We start from the raw sequence: 22,955 nt of genomic DNA, 5'->3' as shown, positions 1-22,955 counted from the left end.
ATCTTGTCTCCCTTAAAAGAATGTAAGATCCAGGACATTCTTCTATGTTGTCTTCATTGCTGTGTGCAGAGTGCCTGGCATTACATGCTGGGTGTATAGCAGACACTCGATGAATATGCCTTAAATGAAAAACTAAATAGATATAAAATGGAGGAATGAGGAATGGGATTCCATCAGCACAGAGGTAAAAGAATCGACACCTTTCAAAAGCCAGGAAGCAAATTTATTGAAAGAGGCATGCAGATAGGTTCGAGACCGCCGCCAGCCTGGAAAGTCATTGATTTTCCTGCGCTTACCAGAAAGAGATCCCTCAGAACAGAACCCAGGTCGACGGTAACTAGCCCCTGGTATACAGCACATATAGCAAACGGAGATACATACCACATTATCACCGCTACCAGTCTCATGATGGCTTCATTAAGAGAATCAAAGAAGTCTTTCAGGGCCTGTCCCTGCTCCTTCATGTTTCCGATCACCAAACCAAAGCACATGGAGAAGACGACTAGGCCCAGGGCATTGACCCCGTTCACAGACCCTGGAACTGGGACCATCTCCTCCGTGATCCGTGAGAGGGTCTGCATGGCCTCGGACACGTTGTTTATCACAGCACCCACGAGCGTTTCGTTGGACTGGGCGGGCACCTTAATGCTTCTCTTCTCATAGTTGGTTTTAAACTTAAAAAGAAAAGGCACAGCATGGATTATAAGTGATATTTTCTCCTTCTTTGTACTTTTCTGTTGTCCAACTTTTCTGTGATAGACATTATTCTGCATTCAAATAATAGTGTTACAGAAAGTATCATCTGTCTATGTATTATCTATCATCTAATCTGTGATAAGGCCCTACTACTTCCTAAGCGCGCACACACACACACACACACACTCATATATATATATATATAAAACAAATCATAATAGGAAAGCCATATTTGGTTGAGATGCTTGACTGCACATACACAGGTGTTTTTGCTTTGCTCTGGAACCCTAATAAAATGACTATAATGGGCTTTAAAAAACTACAAATCCAAATATTCACAAGAGTCCCTTTATTCTCAATGGGATCATGCTATGTATAGGATCATGGACAAATCACCTAATATCCTTTTGCTCACGTTCCACGGCTGTGAAAGAGGGGTGACTGTACAGGATTGTTGTCACAAAGTAAACAGAGTACATCAGAACATCTTGTAAACGTTTCAGTACTAATGTGTATTAAAATATACATTAAAGCACACTCGTATGTTAATGTTGGCTAGTGGTGTTCAATACCAAAGCCCTTCAGGGACTAGACTTAGCTGGAAATTTCAGTGGATATTAAAAATGTTAATTCTCCAGACAACAGTCTTTAAGGCATTCCTGATGGCATCAGTTCTTAAGAAGAGGTGCTTGATTAATAGTTGATCAACAGACGACAGCCCACTTCTCAAGTCCATAGTGGCATTTCTGTTCTTATTCAAGAGACGGTCTTTTCCCGTAGATTCTACGTAGATGCCCGGTACAGGAGTATATTACTGAGGCCAAGTAAAACCATTGAACCAATCCCTCCATGATTTTAATGCAAGCAGAACTCCTGGCCTTCACGCTGATTGTAAAGCATCGCAGAGAGTAATATACGGACACTGACCGGATCTAGAGAGTAGGGGACGAAAGCACAGCTGTACATGAAGTGCTGGGCCATTTCTTCACCAAGAATAAATGGGAGACTTTCTTGTCCAATAGGAAACAGATTACTCCCAAACACGGACATGGCCAGCTATCAATACCAGGGACATAGCCCTGAACAGTCAGTGGTACTGCTGGTAATTTCAAGTAACAAAGAAACTGGCCCCTCGTCGTTTCCTATTCTGGTCAACTCTCAAACCTCTATTCCATTAAAGTGTTGATGCATTTTATGTATTGTCTGGGGTCGATTTTCAATCCTGATTAGCCTTTCCTCTGCCTCCAGAGGTTTCTCCTTAGACACGGTTTATAGCCTACACAGAAATTGCAGCCGCATGTGATTTCTGGTCTAAGACAAACAGATCTGGGAAGGTACATTTGCTTCCCCTTCAAAATCCTGTAAATGCCATCCAAAACCAAACACAAGGAATCTGCACGAGTCTGTACTTCCCCCAGTGCTGCTGGAAATCAGCACTTTAATGTCACCCAGAGCCAGCTGGCTAGCTGGAATAGCTAGCCCCATGGTGCTGGGCTTGTCTCGTCAGACTGAAAAGGGTTTATTATTTGTGGTTACAGTTGTTTTTGAATAAAAAAGTTAGGTTTTGGCCTCTTAGGCTTTTTTTTTTTTTTTTTTAAAGAAAGGATTCTGTTAGAACAGGAGTCCCCAAACTCCGGGCCTTGGATCTGTACGATCTGGGCCTGTTAGGAACCCGGCTGCAGAGCAGGGGGTGAGCGTGAATGTAATGCACTTGAATCATCCCCAAACCATCCTCCTCCCCCACCCCCTCCACGGAAAAATTGTCTTCCACAAAACCAGTCCCTGGTGCCAGAATGGTTGGGGGCTGCTGGGTCAGAATTTTGCAGTGGGAGCATGCATTACCTATTAACAATGGTCACTAAAATGTTTAAAAAGGGCGAATACACAAAGGGTGGTTTATATGTGTAACACCTGGTCCTCCATGAGGTTGGGGGTTGTTTTGTTTGCTTCACACATCCTAAGCAGGAAGGTTAGGGAATTACAAGGAGGGTGAAATGACACCATCTGGAAAAATGTTAGGGAGCTACAATTGAACTCAGAACGTCTAATTATTTCCTTTTAATATCTGGGCAACAAAGCTTTTCTGATTCAAGTGACGTTAGAATGAACTTTACCAATGTTATCCCCTAATAGTAAAATATATTTGCATCCAAAACACAGAGAGAGACGAGTTGCTTGGATATCGGGGGCTCAAAGGCCCTGGATCCCACTATAGTCTCTGGGCAGGGGTCTCATCTCTATGGATACCCCTTTCTGGAAGCAGACTGTTGGAGCTGGAAGATGATAGAATTTGGAGTCAGGGATGGATTTGAATCTGGGTCTGCCAGTTACTCCTGGGGAGACCTCGCGCCCATTATACGTACAATCCCTCTGAGGTATGGCAGATGAGTTGCCTCATCAATGAAGGGAAGACAAGGACATCCATCACACTCATGTGAGGACTGAATATGACGTTAGTGCTTGGCACACCGCTGGCATTCAATACAGGAAGATGCCTTTGCTTTTCGATATAGTTACCCCTTTAGAATGCATTTTTTAAAAATGGCCCATTGATTTAAAAAAAAAAAAAATCAAACCCAGAAACTTGACTAATCTCCCTAATCTTTAAAACAGCTTGTAGGTGTATTCATATTGGAGTTTGCCTGCTTGTTGGGACTTTGTTTGTGGGGTGTGGGGGCAGGGAGAGAGAGGAAGTCTCCTGATCAGCCTTCTATAAACCAGCAAAGATTCAAGAAGCTATTCGTACGTAAGACATGCAGTGTTTGGCAACGAACAGGCCTTCAGTGTAAGGTAAGACCCACTCCTGCCTTCTAAATTCATTAGAAAACCTCGTATTTTCCCTTCTGGTTGAGAAGTGCTTCTTATTACAGAGAAGTGGAAAAAAATAAAATAGCAAAATAAAATTAAAAAAGGGTCCCACTCTGTCAGTACACAAAGAGGCATTACTAAGGTAAATCGGTAGCGGTCGAGCGTTTACCTGTTTAAAGCAGGCTTCCACCAGATTCGGAGGGAACATATTCCTGCAAAGAAGATGATAGTTACTTGTAAAAATCCCAAATAACAAGTTATCTCCTTAAACACTTTTTCATTGTGCTTATGGCAAAGACTGCATTGAACGAAGCAGCAAATGGCAAATGAGAAAGATTTTGGTGGATTTTATAACTTAAAATGGGACATATGGCCATCTCTAACAGTGGCCCAAGTAATTCATATTTTTCAGGGAAATTCCAAATTCAAGTCACCTGTTTTCTTGTTAGACAATGGGATTCTTTGTCCAGACATTGTCATTAAAACCTTGCTCCTTAGAAAAATCAAAGTGAGGATGGAAATGTCTTTTGCCAAAAGCGTTCTGGTTAATCGCAGTATTATTCCACAATGGCCACTTTGGTATTGTGCCATATGTCTAGGGACCAAACGCGGTATTCTGAATTAAAAGTCATGGTTACACTGTGGAATTTTGCTCCCTGAAAAGTCCTCCTAAAGGTCGCCTGGGGGATGGGACATTGATAATGTATTGCTAGAGCTTCTGAGGCTCTTCTGTTGACTACTGGGAAGAAGGACCGCAAAATTTGACCTTGAGGCCTATGTAGCAAGATCTGTGACTTCCTCAGAGCAGTGTTTGAGTTTATGGCGGAGAGAGGATAAGGAGCAACACTCTAGCTGGGGAGTCCCGAACCAGACAAATGACCTTGGCCAAGTTGTGGTGCCCATTTAGGTCTCAGCTGACTCAACTGTTAAAGAGGAAATTGGACTAAACTTGCATAAGCGCTGCAGGATTGCAAACTGTGGGGCAAGGAGACATGACCCGGCAGTTGCAGAGCCTGAAACTAGCAGTTGCATGCTGTCAAAGTCACACTTTAAGGTTGTAAATCCTTGTCCCTTTCTTCCTACTGCCCAGATCATCTTGTTTCCTTTTCCTTCCCATCCACACTCTATGGATCTGTTTCTATAAACCTCCATAGAAATGTGAGTTCTGGAGATCCCAGGATAGATGCTTAAGACAAGTGATTGGGTGGGGACAGGTTCGTCATACAGTTGCCGCTGGGACAAGGAAGGGCAGAAGAATCATCTAGACGTGAATGACAAGATCTCAATTCTTCAAACAAGGAATAGAAATGATACAGAAAGAGAATATAATAAAAAACTTCTAGAAAGAGACCTGACTTGGTTTGGTGAACACACGATACAGTGTATAGATGATGTGCTGGGGAATTGTGCACCTGAAACCTGAGTACTTTTGTAAACCAGTGTCAACCCCCCAATAAATTCAATAAGAAGGAAAAAAATACTTCTAATTCAAACTACTGAGGATAAGTAAAGTTATGAAAAAACGGTGAAAAGCCTTAATGAACAGTACGAACTAAATACAAACAGTTATTGGGTGACAACTTGATATGGAATTTTATAGGGTAGCTTGTTACCTTGAGATCATTGTGACTGACTCCCTGAACAAGGCTTTCAGGAGGAGGCTCTGTGGGGCTGGGTCGAGCTTACATACAGGTGGTACGAAGCTAGGCAGGGGAATCAAGAGCCTATGCTGGGATATCTTCCATTCACCCTTCTAGATCCACTCTCCACTCTCTCTGTGCCCTGGGGGCCTGACTCCTGCAGCCTGTGGGTTCTCTTGCTATATGGCTTCCTGTTGGGTTTGTCTAGTGGGATGCTCTGAATGATCACAGGGTAGGAAAGAGAGAAGTGATGTTCATACCCTCCCATCTCTCTCTTTGACAGGTTGGGCAGCAGCTCCCTCCCTCCAAACCAGAGCCCTAGTCCCTTCTCCTCAGGGCCTTCTCCCAAGACCACAGCTCTTCCTGAGTTTCAGTAGCAGCTCATGCTTTTACCCCTCAGAGCTAAGGGTGGTAATGAAACAGCTTCCTATCGCTGCTAGTCCTTTGATACCTCACTAGCCCTTGCAGGTTCCCTTAATCCTCCTTGCACTGTTGCAAGCCCTTTTCAATGATCTTTTCAAAAATGCAATATGCTTCCTGCCAGGACCTGACTGATGCAAGGGTGGAGAGAGCAAGCAGGAAGGTTCCAGATCAAACTTTGGCTTATGTCATAGCTCCGTGTAAGATTAACTCTATCATAAAGACTGTTTCAATATTAGATAAGACTCAGTTATAATCAGCATATGGTTTGTACATAAAACAATGCTAAAGAAGCCATCCTTTAATCTTTTATTACTGATCTGCCCACTTCTATCTTCATAAATAGTACCAAGAAAAAAAAGAGACCTAAAAACCGGTATGACCAGATGATTGTAAAGTCCCTGTTGGAAGGAAATTGTTGTTTACGATGGATGATAATACAGATCACAAGTTCTAAGTCTAATAAACAGGCTGCACTTGAATGAAAACTAGCCTTAAAGAGCAAGACTTGAGAAAAGTAAGTGAAGGATTATTACTCTTCCAGGGTGAGTTGCACAGCTGAGAGGAGAACTGAGTGATCAGATGCTGAATCCTAAAAGCAGGGCTCTCAGAACTCATCCATGTCCACTCCTTGCTCTTCTTACCACTTTCACATGAGAGCAAATAATGGGTCCTTCCTTTAATTTCTGTTAGAAGGAAGTAAAGTTGTAATTCTCATTTCAAGCCCAGCAAAGCTGGTTCAGATTGGATACCATTTTCAGAATTTGATTAGCTCCCCCGAATAAGAGGGGTTGGGTGGTCAAAATATACCCAAAGGGATGGGCTTGCAAGGACATACCTGATCAAGTCCAGGAAGGCATCTGCAGCTGTCACTTGTACAATTTTGCCTTCTCTGTGCATGTTTTCCTTTGTGCCCTTCCCAGGATGGATGATGATGACAATGATTATGCCGATCACCACGGCAATGATGGTCGTAGTCATGTAATAGACTACAGCTCGCATTCCCATCTTCCCTGACGCCTTACTATCTAGGGCCGCCATTCCTGGGGAAGGCAAACAGAAGGACATTTTCAGGAAGTCAGTCCAGGGAATTCTCCAGTGGAAGGTGATGGGAACCGTATTTCCTTCTACACTTCCCCACCCTCAGCCCACCCTGCCACAGGATTTTACACACGTTATGAGAAATGTAGTCAGTGAATCACACAAGATGAAAGGGAAAAGCCACAGAAAGGCTCTGTATCAACGGTGCTTGCAGACACACAGCACCTGTGTTCTGCCTTAAGAATGGATTTCACATGTCTCCCTAATGATTTGAAAGGGCAATCAAGTTCTTTCCCAGGTTACTACTAGTTGGGGGAGCTATAGTGTGGATAGTAGTGCGTTGTGTATGTCAGGACGAAGAGAGAGGAACTTAAAAAACTTTCTGGCGAGATAATCTAAGCATCGCTCAAATCCAAGCACTGTGGTGACTCACACAGATGAACTGCCATTAAGTTCTTTTAAAAGAATTAGGATTTTATAAATGTACTGGAGAATCCTTTTTTGGTTTTGTAAAATTTAAGCAATTATTCCCATCACCCACTGATTTATCTTCACTTTGTATTTCAGGTAGACATTGGGTTACAAGACCAAAGTTCTCAAATAACTTCTCTGCTGTTTCATTTAATCTCATTTAATCAAAACTTTTTATAAAGAATTATTTGGATGGGGTACTTCTCCTTTTTGTACCTGCCTTCCACCACCTTGTTCCCTAGGCCTGGAGTACCTCCTCTCCTGTTAAACATTCTTCTCATTTTCAAAGTTTGCCTCAGGCAAGGTGTTATCTTAGGAGCAGGACTTTTAAGATTTTCCTAACTGTTCTAGCAAACAGAACTTATCTCAGTGCCTCTGGAATGGAAAAAAATGTAAAGGGCCCAAACATCTCAAAAGATAAGATTATGGGCTCTTCTGTTTCATTAGCTTTTTCTTACTTCCTCCTTTCTCCTCCCTCTAAAATGGTAAAATCCAATCATAGGAGAATCTAATTGTAGTTCAGTTTCCTACTTTCTTTACTATTCAAAATTATGTTTCTAGAAATATACTAAAAGTTTGTATTTTATTTCAATGATCAGTATCAGATTCTAATAATGGTTTAATGTTCAGGCTGTGACCTTGTTCATGACAAAATATTTAGAGTAGGGTAAAGCATTGAGAAAATAGTGTCTATGATTGTCAGACAACTGGCCGGGTTTGCCCCCAATCTTAATACAATGGCGATGAACTTATGTGGAAATTGAAGCCATGACTTTCAATTTATAATTTCATTTGTATTTGAATCATATTGTTTTAATTTTCATATTAAGCACTAGCTTAATACCTGATATGTTCTTATTATTAACCACAACCTTCTAAAAGGCAGATTAAAAAACAACTAATTAACTCTCTAAGGGAGGGGCGTCCAACCTTTTGGTGTGTCTGGGCCACATTGGAAGAAGAGTTGTTTTGGGCCACACATTAAATACACAGTGACACCTAATTATAAAAAATATATATAATATTTTGAGTAAATTTATGATTTTGTATCGGGCCACATTCACAGCCATCCCATCCTGGGCCGCATGTGGCCCGCAGGTGGCAGGTTGGACACCTCTGCCTAAGGCCTCTGTTAACACCAAAGAAAATGGAGTGGAAGCTTGAACCCAGATCTTATGTGACTAAGTTTAGTGTACTTTCTGCCCTCCTTTTTCTCCAAAAAAACAATTGCAGCTCCCACAATCCAGGAGGCCAACTCTGGCTTTAAGGCATGAACCAAGCTTCTTTTAGCCTTGCCTTAGGCTTCTTGAAACCAAGGGATAAGTATCCATTTGTTGGGATGGCCACTTCCACACATCACTATTAAAAATGAGCTAACTGTTTCCTGAGTGTCCCATCCCCCATTTTCATTCTCAGGCCTGAATCCCATCTCAAACGCATCTTGGCTTTCCTGTGCCTGAAGTAATTCCTTTCAGAACGTGCCCACTCTCTTTCCCATCATTGCCCAAACTTGTCACCACTGATGCCTGAACCTCTTGGGCGGTGAGTGGTGTGGGCACAGTGGTCTGGGTAGCTCTGCTAGGGGGTACAGGCAGCAGTATGTTCTTCCTCTGATTGCTTTCCTTCCCTCTTGCTTTCTATTCTGTGGGCTGTTCCGTCCTCACTCCAGCTCTTCTCTGCTGCTCTTGCCCACTACTCCCGACCTACAGCTATTCAGAGAGAGCACCAAGTCAATGCAGGGCACTGGGACCAACGTGGCAGAAAGAGGAAGAGGCTCCAATCTCCCTCCCTCCCTCCCACCAAGGGCGGAGGGTGGGGGAGGTTATCCCACCCTCTAGGAAACCAAGTCCACAGGGGTTTAGTTTACTTTTTTAAATGAAAACCAACATGAAAGACTTCTCCCTACTTTCTAATTCCAAAACAGCTGAAGACAACTATCGAGGCATTTTTTTTTTTTTTTAGCAGTGACCCCAGAAGGAGACTCAATAGTCAAATGAGATGCCACACTGACCTCAACATATTGGCTTTTTCCCTTTGAGAGAAAATAAAGCAGCAGCTGCTATTGTTTCAAGGAAGGGGTATGTGTGGTGGGGATATCTTCATCAACCAATTCTCCACGTAGGTCGTTCCTCTAAAAGGAGCTGCTGGTCCACCTCTGTTCCTGGAACCCCAGCATCTTCCTCCTCCCTCCTTCCAACCCTAACCACTCCCCTTTTCTCTGAGACAGGCTTGTAAAACCAAAGGGACCACCAGAAACAAGGCCACACATTGTCTTCAGGGCAAGGGCAGGGCAGATGTGGCTAATGTGTCTACACACCAGGCCTGAGGCAGAATGGCTGTGATAGGAGATGTGAAACGGAGGAAGAGCTCTAGAATACAAAACCCCAAATGAGCAGGGCATCACTACCCCTCTCCCTTCTACAAACAGACCACCTCCTCTCCCCTGCCCCATGAGATTGGAGACGAAGCTCTACACCAGAGGCTACACACAAACGTCAGAGTGTCTGGGGACAAGAAGTACTCAGTCACTTTGTAGAAAAGGAACTGTTGCAGGAAGTCTCCTACATTCCTGGAAAGGGGAAGGTTTGCATTGCGCCTTGTCACTTGAGAATACATGGAAGAAAAGGGCACGAGGCAAGGGGGAGTTAGGAGATTTCTGGGGTATGTTGGTGTTTACGGAGTGTGTCACAACAGCTAGTGTTCATGAATTGGAGAAATGCATTCCAGAGCAAGTCGTAAAGATAATGATCTTCACGGGTCTCTTTTGCTTCTTTTGATCTGGAAGAAACCAGCCCCATTCAAGACATTTAAGACATTCAAGACATTCAAGACATTCTAACATCTTTACCATGAAAACAATCGGTCAGCTTGAAACACAAAGAAAGAATATCTTGTACAATTGCTACAAGCACTGTGATTGGTCTTCCAATTACAGTGACATGTTTGTATGTTTAAATGTTTTGCATGTCTTTTTAAAAAGATTTTATTTATTTATTTTAGAGAGGGGAAGGGAGGGAGAAAGAGAGGGAGAGAAATCAATGTGCGGTTGCCCCTCATGTGCCCCTTGTTGGGGATCTGGCCTGCAACCTGGATATGTGCCATGACTGGGAATCGAACCAGTGACCCTTTGGTTCACAGGCTGGTGCTCAATCCACTGAGCCACACCAGCCAAGGCTGTTTTGCATATCTTGAGTTGAGTTTTTAATGCTGGTTCACTAACTCACTCACCAAATTCTACCTCCAACCAATGGTGCATACTCATCTATTTTCATGAGAACTGGATATTGTATACTGGCGATACCACTTTAAAGATGAAGATAAAGAGGCCAGAGAAGCCCAGTATTGCATGGCTAGTAAATGGCAGAGGCAGGATTTGAACCCACTTTCTACTACACCTCTCTATATACCTCTCCTATACCTCTCTATATCCCTCTACTATACCTCTTTTTATGTACAAGCCAGAAGCTACCCACATTTCATTTGCTTGTTTTCCATGCTAGCTTTCTTAACTTTCTTGCATTTGAGTTCAATGCTGAGATGAGCCAGCTGGCTGGAGGAAAATTTCCAGGAGGAGATAACTATGGAAAAACTCTAACGCAGTCCTCAGCATTCCCTACCTTGAGGGGAAGTGAGTAACCCTGGTCACCAGAAAGGCTAGCTGGAGAGCTGGTCAATCAGATCAAATTCCTCCCCCTCCCAGGAAAACAGCCCAGAGCTTGGAGTGTGGAGAGCCGTGAACACTTGCTGGCTATGGGCACACCAGTCTTATTTTCGTTTTTAAAAACCAGCCCAGTGATAACCAGTCATCAAGAAACCAATCAGTCAATCATTTCTGCAAACCTCTTACAAGTTCATCAATGAGTTAAGCATCTAAAGGAGCTCAAACAAGACGTTTTCCAGAATATACAAGATTAAGACTTGCTTCAATTATCTGGGTATTGTAGGCAGCAGTCACTTTAAAAAGAGAGGAAGAGAGTCTCTTGATGCAAATGGGTAAATATTCACTTACCTCATTATTTATGAAGAAAGCCTTTTGGCAATCAGTTCAGCACAGCAAATATACACCAAATACATGGCTTTTTTGAGGGGTGGGGAAGAAGTGTTTTATAAATATATATATGTGGAACTCTGTTAGTCTATATTTTAAATCAGATTTCTTTTGGTGTGATCTTTTGCACGGCTTCCTGGATAAATGAAATATGTGTTCAGCCAAGTATTAAAGAATAGTATATAAATAATGTCAAGTTCCCAAGGCTCTATTGCTTGCATGGATTTTATTCTCCCTCTGCTAAAAACCTATGTCCTACATATTAATGTGTCTCACTATATTTTCTCCAGTACTTCCTGCCTCTGGTTTTGAAACATGAACTCTAATGAAAGTTGTCTGTTATGAATCGTCTTTCTACTCATCCTCACGGTGTTCCATTGCTCTTCCAGGGCCATTGGATCAGGCCCAGAAAGAACGGAACAGGGGCAATGGCAACTGCTGGTTCAAAACTATTGTTCAGTTTCAGTTTTTAAACAATTATTTATTAAAAATACTTTATTGATTATGCTATTACAGTTGTCCCATTTCCCTCCCTTTATTCCTCTCCACCCTGCATACCCCCTCCCACCCACATTCCCCCTCTTTAGTTCATGTCCGTGGGTCATACTTATAAGTTCTTTGGCTTCTACATTTCCTATACTATTCTTACCCTCCCCCTGTCTATTTTCTACCTACCATTTATGCTACTTATTCTCTGTACCTTTCCCCCTCTCTCCCTCTCCTGCTCCCCTGTTGATAACCCTCCATGTGATCTCCATTTCTGTAGCTCTGTTCCTGTTCTAGTTGTTTGCTTGGTTTGCTTTTGTTTTTGTTTTAGGTGTGGTTGTTAATAACTGTGAGTTTGCTGTAATTTTACTGTTCATATTTTTTATCTTCTTTTTCTTAGATAAGTCCCTTTAACATGTTATATAATAAGGGCTTGGTGATGATGAACTCCTTTAACTTGACTTTATCTGAGAAGCACTTTATCTGCCCTTCCACTCTAAATGAAAGCTTTGCTGGATAGAGTAATCTTGGATGTAGGTCCTTGCCTTTCATGACTTGGAATACTTCTTTCCAGCCCCTTCTTGCCTGCAAGGTCTCTTTTGAGAAATCAGCTGACAGTCTTATGGGAAGTCCTTTGTAGTTAACTGTGTCCTTTTCTCTTACTGCTTCTAAGATTCTCTCCTTCTCTTTAATCTTGGGTAATGTAATTATGATATGCCTTGGTGTATTCCTCCTTGGGTCCAATTTCTTTGGGACTCTGAGCTTCCTGGACTTCCTGGAGGTCTATTTCCTTTGCCAGATTAGGGAAGTTCTCCTTTATTATTTGTTCGAATAAGTTTTCAATTTTTTGCTCTTCCTCTTCTCCTTCTGGTACCCCTATAATTTGGATGTCGGAATGTTTAAAGATGTCCTGGAGGTTCCTAAGCCTCTCCTCATTTTTTTGAATTCTTATTTCTTCATTCTTCTCTGCTTGGATGTTTCTTTCTTCCTTCTGGTCCACACCATTGATTTGAGTTCCAGTTTCCTTCCCATTACTATTGGTTCCCTGTACATTTTCCTTTGTTTCTCTTAGCATACATAGCCTTCATTTTTTCTTCTAATTTTTTACCAAATTCAACCAATTCTGTGAGCTTCCTGATTACCAGTGTTTTGAACTGTGCATCTGATAGGTTGGCTATCTCTTCCTCGCTTAGTTGTATTTTTTTCTGGAGCTTTGATCTGTCCTTTCATTTGGGCCATTTTTTTTTTTGTCTTGGTGCGCCTGTTTTGTAAAGGGGCGGAGCCTTAGGTATTCATCAGGGTGGGGCAGCCCATGTCCCTGTGCTGTGACGCTGTATGTGGGGGAGGGGTCCGAGAAGTAACAAAGGCACTTGCTCCACTCTCTGCGGGATTTCAGTCACTTCCCCCACTACCCACAATCAAATTGGGCCCTTCTGGTGCTGATTCCTGAGTGGGTGGGCTTATGCATGCTCTAGGCCTCTGTGGGTCTCTCCAACGAACTCTCCTGTAAGGCTGGGAGTTTCTCCTGCTGCCGCCTCAGCCCCCACGGGTGTTTTCAATCAGAGGTTTGAGGCTTTATTTCCCCACGCTGGAGCCCTGGGTTGCGCAGTCTGTCGCTGGATCCGCCGGCTGCTGCCTTGCCTGCCCCGGTCCTCCAGCCACCACCTTGCCCTGAGTCCTCTCTCCCTGCCTGCCTGCCGTCCTCCACCCCTCCTATTGGCCTGGGTGAATGTTTCTTCTTTCACTCCTTGGTTGTCGGATTTCCACACAGTTCGATTTTCTTTCAATTCTGGTTGTTTTTCGTTTTTAAATTGTTGTTGTCCTTTTGGTTGTGCAAAGAGGCACAGTGTGTCTACCTACACCTCCATCTTGGCCGGAAGTGCATTTTAGATGCACTCCTTCTCCACGATGGGCTTCCCCAACACTCCTCTGATGAGAGCTGCCTATTCTCAGTCCTCCTGGAGTTTCAGGAGGGCCAGCTTACAACAGGGAAATAAGGGTGAGCTCTAACATGTACTGTATTCATTTGATATAAGGGGATAGTTTTTTAAAAAGAAAGTTAAACTCTAAAAATACAATATGCTTCATATTTACAGATTGAAAAAGTGTCCTAAAGCAGCTGTCCAGTGCTAGAGCAGGTGTACACTGGGCCCTCAGGAAGGAGGATGGGCAGGAGGGCCAAAAAGCTCAGAGGAAAGGGAGCAAGGGGCTAGGGAGATAGCATGAGACAAGCAAGTCACATAGAATCTCTGTCTATATATTGCATTGTTCTTTTCACTAACATATCTTCTTCTGGACTCCTTACAGACTAGACTGTAAAAAAAAAAAAAGTCAAGTTCTATGCCTCTGTGGGTTCTGGAGCAGAAGGCAAAGCTTTAGAAGTTAGGTTAGAAAACTGTTGGTAAGAAGTAATTGTATCTCGTCTCAGTTTTGAATCACAATTAATAAGCAGGGTATAGTCTCTGAACTTAATCCAAAAGGTAATGTTTCAAACTACTCATGGCCAACCTCATGCACTTTTAGAAGCACATTTTTTTTTTTTTTTAAATTATAGCGCAGTGATTGCGAGTTCAGGCTCTGAAGACAGAATACTTGGACTCTGCTACTGTCTCTGGTCTTGTATGAGCTCTGTGAGCCTAGGTTTCCTCAACTGTAGAAGGAGAAGAATGAAAGCTCCTCATAGGGCTTTCCTTGCAATAAAAAACTTCCATACAGAAAGCACTTAGCCTAGTGTTTGGCACATAGTGAGCATTCAGCAAATGTCAGCTGTTACTATTAACTAAACAGATAAATAATAAACAAGCTACTTACTAAGAGTTATTTAACTCTCTAAGCCTCCATTCCCTCCAGACAAGAAACTGATCATGCCTACATTGTACGCCTAGGGAAAACTTACACGAATCGGCACAAAGTTGGCCCCGGATAAATGCTAGTTATGACTGTTACATGCCTCTCTTTACTAGAATATGAGTGCCAAGAGAGCAGAACCAGCTGTTTGATTTATTGACGCAGCCTTATGCCTAGAGAAATGCCTGCATGGCGAGGCACCCCCAAGATATGTGTTGACAGTCATTCTTGTCCCTGTTACTGCTATTGTGCTGGGTAGAGGCCACACACTTAAAAGAATACAAACATTTAGATTAGGTTATAAATTACAAGTTCTAATGTTGCTTTTGTTACAAAATACTTGGACATTCTGACTCATCAATTTTGATTGCTCTTCCCCCAATTAATACAAAATAGTGAGGTTCATGCAGTCTTGAAGAATGAGAGATAGCCCTTATGGAGAGAGTGACCCAGCACCACTGGAAGTTCATTTGCAGAGAAGGGCAATCATTCCCAGCAGGTGCCTCCAGGCTGGTCAGGAGGGCAGGGGGCTGGCAGACCTCTGCTCCCACCACCAGGGGCACCCCTCCCTCTCTTGCTGCCTTCTCCCTCTCCCACCCCCGTATTATTTTCCCTCTTTCGCTAACCTGGTTCACTCTTGCAGATGAGCCTGTGTGAGTAATTGCTATAGTCCCATCTGTCCACATGTTAACAGAAGGATGAGTGAATACATTAACAAATAAGCACAGAGAAGGGAATGGAAGCGAGGCGTGTGGTCTACCAAGCGCTGTGATGCAAGTCATAAATCAATTAAGTGGGCATGACTAGTATTTTCATGCATTGTAACGAGGGAAAAAGTTTCAGAAAACGCTTGCTTCCTGGAATTTTGAGCAAAGATGGCTTTTACTTTAATGAGTGATTCTTAGTGAAGAGAGTTAAACCATCTCCACAAAGAGCAGAGAACGAGTTTGTGGAATTCACAGTCAATTAAATCATGTATTTTCACCCTCGCCACAGTTTCCTCCCTATTGTGGCTGATCCCAGAATCCCAGAACTTGACATTTCATTCACCTGTAACATTGCTTAGTTTTACAAGGTTGTAGTGCATGGGGATGACCAGGAAGCCTCCTTACAAACTCACTGCTTGTGATGATGGCATATTATTTGTCAGGCGAGTTGATTTTTTCATCTGGCCCTAAAAACTTGTCAACAAAAGTCTTTCCTTGAGCTGTAATGTTCACTATTAAAAAGAAGGGTGGAAAGGTGAAAGGGAACCGATCTCTTTTGAAAGATGGTTAAATAAAAACATCAGCGGAACAGACAATAGTAGTTGCGGTGGAAAAATCACATAAATCACCTTTTATCCTCTGTCTGGTAGGACTAAGCAGACAAGCCAATCTTTTTTCCCTGGCTATAGTGGTCCTTTGAAAGTGAACTTTCATACAGGGAGGCAGAGTGGGGAGATTCAAGTTCAACTTCAAGTGTTGGTGCCTCTAATAACAAAGAGCTTCGAAGGCCCTTCTTCATTCTGTGTTGCAGACTGCTGCTCCTGGGTAACCAGCTGCTGAGGTCCTGAGTGGTTGAGCTCTGCTTTTCTCTACGCTAGTCCTACCCACCCATCAGACCTCTTTACAGCCCAACACAGCCCTGCAGTGGGTCCAGAATGGCGATCTGCCTGACAGCCCACTGCAGGGACTTCCTCTTCCACTCAGCAAGGTCTCAGGAAACTCTCCGAAGGGCCAGCTCCGAAATTCCCTTCTCCCTGGCCCACAGCAGCCGGCGCAAGGCCCATTGAGTGTGGTTTAGACACCCATTCACCCCTCCCACTAGCCCGCCCTTCGCTCACGGTGTTGGAATGCGCTGCACAATATGCTTTTCTGAAGAGCAACCAGGGAGTAATTCATCTTCTTTATGTGTGCTCAGCGGAGCAGGAGGCAGAGGCGAGCGGGACCCAGGAGGAGCTGGGGAGTGTGATTAGTAACAGCTGACAGCCCCAGACCGAGACCCTTTCTTTGGTTACTGCATTGTAACAGCCGCGCACAAAGCCATCACTGTCCTCTTGCCAGGACCGGGAAACTCAGGACCATGGAAAATAGCAGCGACAAGTGTGGCTTGGGCAGTGGGGGCAAAGGGACGATCGGACCAACTCTTGGTTACACCTGTGAAGCCTGGATGGGAAAAGAAACCTCTATCATGTGGAAAGACACGCCAACATGTGGTGGGTCACCAACCAGCACCCACCTGGAGCAGTGACCTCAACAGGGACAGTTAGGTGACTTCACAGTAAGAAGAGTGCATGGAGAAGAGCAAAGTGCTTTGATTTAATGAGAGTAAATTCTTTGAGGGCCAGAGCTCTAATCTCTTCTGCCTTTTCCCCCCCAAAGAATCATGATTTATAACCAATCACTAGATGAATAGGTTGCTGTTTCCAAAAGAGCCCCTTTTACTTGCTGTGGAGAAGACCTTCATGTGCTGGGTCCTGAGAGACCTTCTTAGGAAGATGGTGGTGAAGACAGCATGTGTCCTAGCGGGCAAGATGCTGAATGGGACCCAATTCTACCGCTGGGCCAGGCTTGCTCAAGTCCATCAAAAGGCGTCTCAAGTTGACCACAGAACACGGCAGACTCAAGGGGTGCCCTTTCTTCCCACGGAAGGTCTGCCCCTCACAGAAGAGACGGAATTGAAGGGCTCATAGAAAAATGAAAGCATCAGGTAGACATTAAAAACCAGTGCAGCCTGGTTCAGATTCCCAGAAGAATAGTTGAAGCTGGAGTGTGACTCCAGGCCTTGAAATGAGGCTGGGAAGCAGCAGAGATTCCTGGGGCCAGAGAAGGCATGTGCACCATGTGACCCAAAGTCCATCTCCACCCCCAATGCCTTGCCATCAAAGATTCGGGAACCATGACCCAACCTAACAGCTCTGCAATGGACCGAGTGAGGTTAAAGCTGTTGCTTGAGACTGAAATGAAGATATTTTTAAAAAGATACATTTCTTATATAAAAAAGAAATGATTGAGAATAAAATGCGTTCACCTCAGCTATTTTCCAAATAAATCCAGAATGTAGAACTTATATATTATATAAAAGAATAAATCAGAAAAATTTAAGTCCACGTTTTGGCTAGTTAAGAAAGGGTGCAAAATCAAGTCTTTGGGGACAAAGTTGGGGCTGACAAGAGGAGGAAGAGAAGATTCTGGTGACAAGAGAGTTAAGAGAGTGACAGATAGGAGGAGAGGAAAGAGAAAAAAGGGAGACTGAAGAGCAGAGAAGCAGGGAATGGAGGAAAAAGTTCAGTGGGTGCTTTTATCTCAGTCAGCATATTTCTTGGGCTGTGGCCAACACCCCCACACCCCTTCAGTTCTGATTAGTTTTCTCAGTATTTAAAAGTTCATCAGTTGTTCTTATCTAATCTATAAAGGAATAGTCGCACCCACAGAGTGGGAGATTACGCTCCCAGCTACCTGACCCAAACAATGCAGCAGTACCCCTTCACAGAGTAGAAAAGACTGTGGAAAAGTCTAGAAATGGTTGGCTTCCCTCATCTCTGCCTCACTTGTAGTAAGAGAACTCGCTCTCCTTGGAACAGGAAAAGCTGCATTTTTGGCCCCGACAATAGAATGGAATGATCGCTGATATATTCCACCAGCAGAGACTGAATGCTCAGGGCTCTTTTCCTTCTACAGAAAGGGGCTGTTTCCGCACATTCTGCTTCAGTTTCATAACATTTAGGTACATGGTTTCTATGTGACTCTCACTTTTGTCTCTTGATGTTTTTCTCAGGGGGTATTTAGGAATTCCCAAATTACTCCAAAGAAAATCATGGGCAGCCCCTTCCATCAAACTTCACTTAATTCTGAATAGACTTCAGGGGTCTAGGAGGGTGTCAAAGAAGGGGTGTAGAAATGGCGTTTGGTTGACCTGAGACTGATGTGGCATGGATTGGATTGGTAAAATTATTCTTTAACTTGGGATTTATGGATAGGGTGGGTAACGATGCAGCTACCCGTGTCTGACAAGTACACAGCTAGTAGGGGGGTATTTTTGAGTAATATCTGGTAACACTAAATAATGAGAGACAGAGACAGAGACAGAGACAGAGAGAGGACATTGTTGCTAAAAAGGACTGTGAGGGTTATCAATAAGGTAAAGGTGCGGGGTGCAAGACATTGATTTCAAATGAGTGATACAAATGGCGAGGACTGCTCGAAGACAAATAATGGAAGGAGGTGGTGAAGGAAACCCAAGTTCTGGGAAACTACAGCTGCCTTTTGGGACATTGATTTTAATTGGGTTATTAAGAAATAAGATGCAGAAAGACCCTTTGGTCCTCCCCCATATCCTGCCTAAGAGGTCAGATGGAAAAGCCTGCTCCACAGAAGAAATCTTAACATCTTCACCTTAGTCTAATTTGAATTCAGAAGGGCAGAGGGGAGAGTGTCAGGCAGGGGCCTGTTGGTTAGGCACCCCAGTCCCACTGTCTCCGCGTCGCCAAGCAAGAATTTTCCTGCCATGTACGGTCCCCTCTTCCTCAACTACCTGTAAATCACCCACTCTCACTTCTGAAATTGAATACTTCGTCCCACCCACCTTTTTCCCTCTGTCCAAAATGCCTTATATACCCAGTGTTGCCTCACTGTCTTTGGAATTTTCATGCTCATGTGAATTCCCCGTGGACATGTATTAAAATTTGATTTTCTCCTGTCCATCTATCTCTGTCAGTTTTATTACCAGCTAAACTACAAGAATTTAGAAGCTGGAAGGAAAACTATTGTTTTCAGCCCTGGCTGGATTTCAGCCTCAATGGATTGAGTGTAGGTCTGCAAACCAAAGGGTTACCAGTTCGATTCCCAGTCAGGGCACATGTCTGGGTTGCAGGCCAGGCCCCCATTGGGGATGCATGGGGGGCAACCACATATTGATGTTTTTCTCCCTCTCTTTCTCCTTCCCTTCCCCTCTCTCTAAATAAATAAAATCCTTTTTTTAAAAAAAGAAAAATATTGTTTTCATTATTATTTCTTTTTTTTTAGCCCCCACAATGGTAAAGTAGTGAAATTACATTAAGGATAACTTGCTTCCTTTACAAGTGGCTATATGAACTTCTTCTATAATTTAAAGTTTTTCACTTATTCATGCATCATTCCACTTTTATTAAGGACCTTCTCAGTGCTCTGGCTAAAGACATGACCCTTAGGGCCCTTGCGTTTTAATAATAAGTATGACTTGAAAATATATTAATGTGAAATAGCCCTGAACAAATAAAACTGCATGAGATTATACAGCAGAGTATTTGAAATGAACTTGGGAAGACAGTCGGAAAATTGGTTTGTTTCCCAAATTTGAAGTTGTGAGGAAATGGTTGTAATAACCTCTGTAGTTGGCTTGGGTTGGATCCTGGCTCCCTCATGTATTAGCTTGGACTGGTCAAGACAGGTAACCTCTCAGCTTCTCCGTCATGAGGAATAATAGCAGAGTTTACTTTATGGGGTTGTTCTGAGGATTGAACAAGTTCAACGTGTGATGCCTCAGAACAATATCTGGCACATATAAATCAGCCACGTCAGGATGGTGATGTTTCCGTTTTCAAAAATATTTTTAGCTTGGAAGAGCTCCTTGGAACACACCACTGTAAAATGGGAGAACTCGACAAGTAAAATTGGACCCTGTGCTGCCAGGCGCAGGCTAAATGCGTTATCCCGTGCAATCTTCGCAAACAACCTGCAAGGTCAGGACTAACAGTGGTCAATCCCCACTTACGGGTTAGGAAATAGGGAGGTTACGTCACTTGCTCAGGATCACACCACTAGCCACTGGGATTGCTGGTGCTGAAACTCAAGCCTTTTTGCCTCCAGAACCCACTGCGCAATCCCTGCAGCCACAGGCATGGAGATTCTTCGTCAATTAAGGCTTCTTTGCAGTGGACTTTATCAATTGTTGATTTGCATTTGATTCACCTACTGGAGAATTCTCACAAAGATCTGTATTCATATTTAAAAGGGCGCCATACATCATAGTAAAAAGGATGGTGCATGTGCCGGAAAGTCAAGCAATGGTGATGAGCGGCTACAGTCAAAGCACTGGGCACCTGTGTTGGAGTTAGTCCGACATCTTATTGAACTGGGGGGTCATAACATGCCAGCTTCAGAAGCCGACATACTATGTGACAACCTAACAAAGGAGAAGGGAAAACTCCACAATGCGTAATTACACATTGGTAGGCCTTGGTCACTTCCTAGAACGCCCGGGTCCTTTGGTGAAGCTGCAGCAACCCCCCCCTCCCCATGCCCTGCAGCACGTCAGTCTCAAGCTTCCCCTCAGCCCATTTGTGAAGACACTCACCATCGCCCAGGCTAGCGCTCCATTGTTGGGCAGCATTGATTTTTTAAAAAAATGATGCTTAGAAAAAACTGAAATCTGGCTCTTTATAACACTTTTCCTGCGAAAAATTTTTGGTTCTGGAGGAATGCAGAGTAAGTCTGGTCCACATTTCCCAGAGGGACCTTGGTCTTCTTGTTTCCAGACTAAACACACATCGTTTCTCCAACTGATCCTCATGTATCATTATTTCCAGATGCTCACCAACCTACAATCCCTCCCCTTGCCTACCAGTCAGTACCTCATACTCTGGTCCACACCCTCTTTCCTCAGCTTCATTTCCTACTACAGTTGACCCTATTCTTCCAGGCAGCCTAGACTACTGAATGCTCCCTAGACGTGTTGAGTTTTCCTGTCTCTGCATCTTTGCTTTTAAGGCTTCCTTTGCCCTCATCCTCATTTCCTGTGGAAATCCTACCACTAGCCCAGCTCCTGGATTCCAACAGAACTTTCTTTGTGCTTCTTGGCTTCCATAGCCTGCTTTGTTTTACCATCATGTATGTACCTGTTGGGCTTTGTATTTAAATTCCCAACTCCTTGGGGCTAGGGGCTAGGAGTCTCTTCCCATCTTCCTTTTCCACACCAGTTAGCACATGGCCTGCCCCAAACAGGAGTCCAGTAAATAAATGTGTCTTGGATTGGATTCAATACCCTCTTAGCAGCCACTCTGCTTTGTCAAAGTGGTTCCTGAATATTCTCGGAACTAAACAAATTACCCCCAATGCAGTGTGACCAGTGCAGAGTACGGTGAACTATTAATTCTACTGAGGAAGCACATGACTATATTCATTCTTTTTAGCCACCAACATCCCACTATTAGTTCATATTGAGCTTTTAGTCACATGAACTGCTGCCAAGCTCAGTCGCTCCCCATCTTGCAATCATGCAATTGCCTCTTGAGTCTAAAAGCAAAAATGTACATTTATTCCCTGCTCAATTTCATCTTGTTGGTTTCCATCCAGCATTGCAGCCCACTGAAGTCATTTTGAATCATGATCATAGACATATGTGGTAGAAACTACTATGGCAGGGCTTATGCCATCTGAAAACACAATGTGTGTGTCTTCTAGGTCTTTAAGTTGTTGATAAAAATATGGAACAGAGCAGGGTTTTAAAAAACACACCAGGTACTTCACCAGATGTCTTTCCAGGTTGACATGGAGCCTTACACACTCAGTAGATCCAAACGTTCAGCCAGTTGAAAATCTACTTCACCATTTTATTAGGTTCTATTTTATTGTCAAGGTATTACTGAAGGACCAAAAATGTTTTGAATAATCAAAACAAAATGTATCAGGAATTGTATGGCAGAATGTTATTGTAGGGAGTATTTTTACACTATAAAGAGATTCCTTGTTGCGCATGGTCTGGGAGCTCGCCTGCATCTACTCGGCCCTCATCCTTCAGGGTGATGAGGTGAGGGTCGGGGAGCAGAAGATCAATGCCCTCATTAAAGCAGCTGGTGTAGATGTTGAGGTTTTCTGGCCAGGCTTGTTTGCAAAAGCTCTGGCCAATGTCAATACCAGGAGCCCCATCTGTCATGGAGGGGCTGGCAGACCTGCCCCAGAAGTTGGTGCTGCACCAGCAGCAAGTTCTGTCCCCTCCACCACTGATGCCCCTGCTGACGCAGAGAAAGTGGAAGCAAAGGAAGAAGAATCTGAGGAGTCCGATAAGCACATGGGCTTTGGCCTTTTCAATCAAACCTCTTCTATAACACATGTGATAAAAAGTTGAACTCTGAAAAAAAAAAAAGTAATGCCTTTCACTTATCTTTACTCCTCCCACAATAACAAATCAGCTGTGGTTTTCCAGATTATAGTTCTTCAATGGTAAATGTACATGATGCTCTCTATTTATTTCTCTATGCCAGGGGCTATCACAGCAGTGACTCAATAGATATATAATCAATGAAGGATGAATGACAAACTGCAAATTCAGAGGATGAGAACAGTTAAGCAACTATACCCACCCCACGAACCCATGGGTTATGTAAGTAACCTCCACTATAACAAGAACTTGTTATTGCAACTAGTGCTGGGATGCAAATACACCAACAGTAGTTCCTACTCTCAAAAAGTTATTTTGTTGGGTAGATTAAGTCATATTCTCACCAAATAACCAAATGTTCAACTACACTTGACATGAGT

General features: G+C 43.4%; 1 protein-coding gene and 1 pseudogene across 1 annotated transcript in view; one reads left to right on the top strand and one right to left on the bottom strand.

The window, feature by feature from the left end:
• The window catches only part of SLC1A3 (solute carrier family 1 member 3), a 79,349-nt gene that overhangs the window by 10,018 nt on the left and 46,376 nt on the right, over positions 1-22,955 (bottom strand). The window contains exons 4-6 of the mRNA XM_024578459.4: positions 6,403-6,607; positions 3,674-3,716; positions 382-674 (exon numbers count right to left, since the gene is read on the bottom strand). Coding sequence (XP_024434227.1) covers positions 382-674; positions 3,674-3,716; positions 6,403-6,607 — 541 coding nt within the window. The remainder of the gene's footprint in view (positions 1-381; positions 675-3,673; positions 3,717-6,402; positions 6,608-22,955) is intronic.
• LOC112320915 (large ribosomal subunit protein P1 pseudogene) lies at positions 16,650-22,542 on the top strand (annotated as a pseudogene).

Source organism: Desmodus rotundus, chromosome 1 (genome assembly GCF_022682495.2).
Source record: "Desmodus rotundus isolate HL8 chromosome 1, HLdesRot8A.1, whole genome shotgun sequence".
Lineage (NCBI taxonomy): Eukaryota > Metazoa > Chordata > Mammalia > Chiroptera > Phyllostomidae > Desmodus > Desmodus rotundus.
This window is presented reverse-complemented; position numbering and strand designations above follow the sequence as displayed.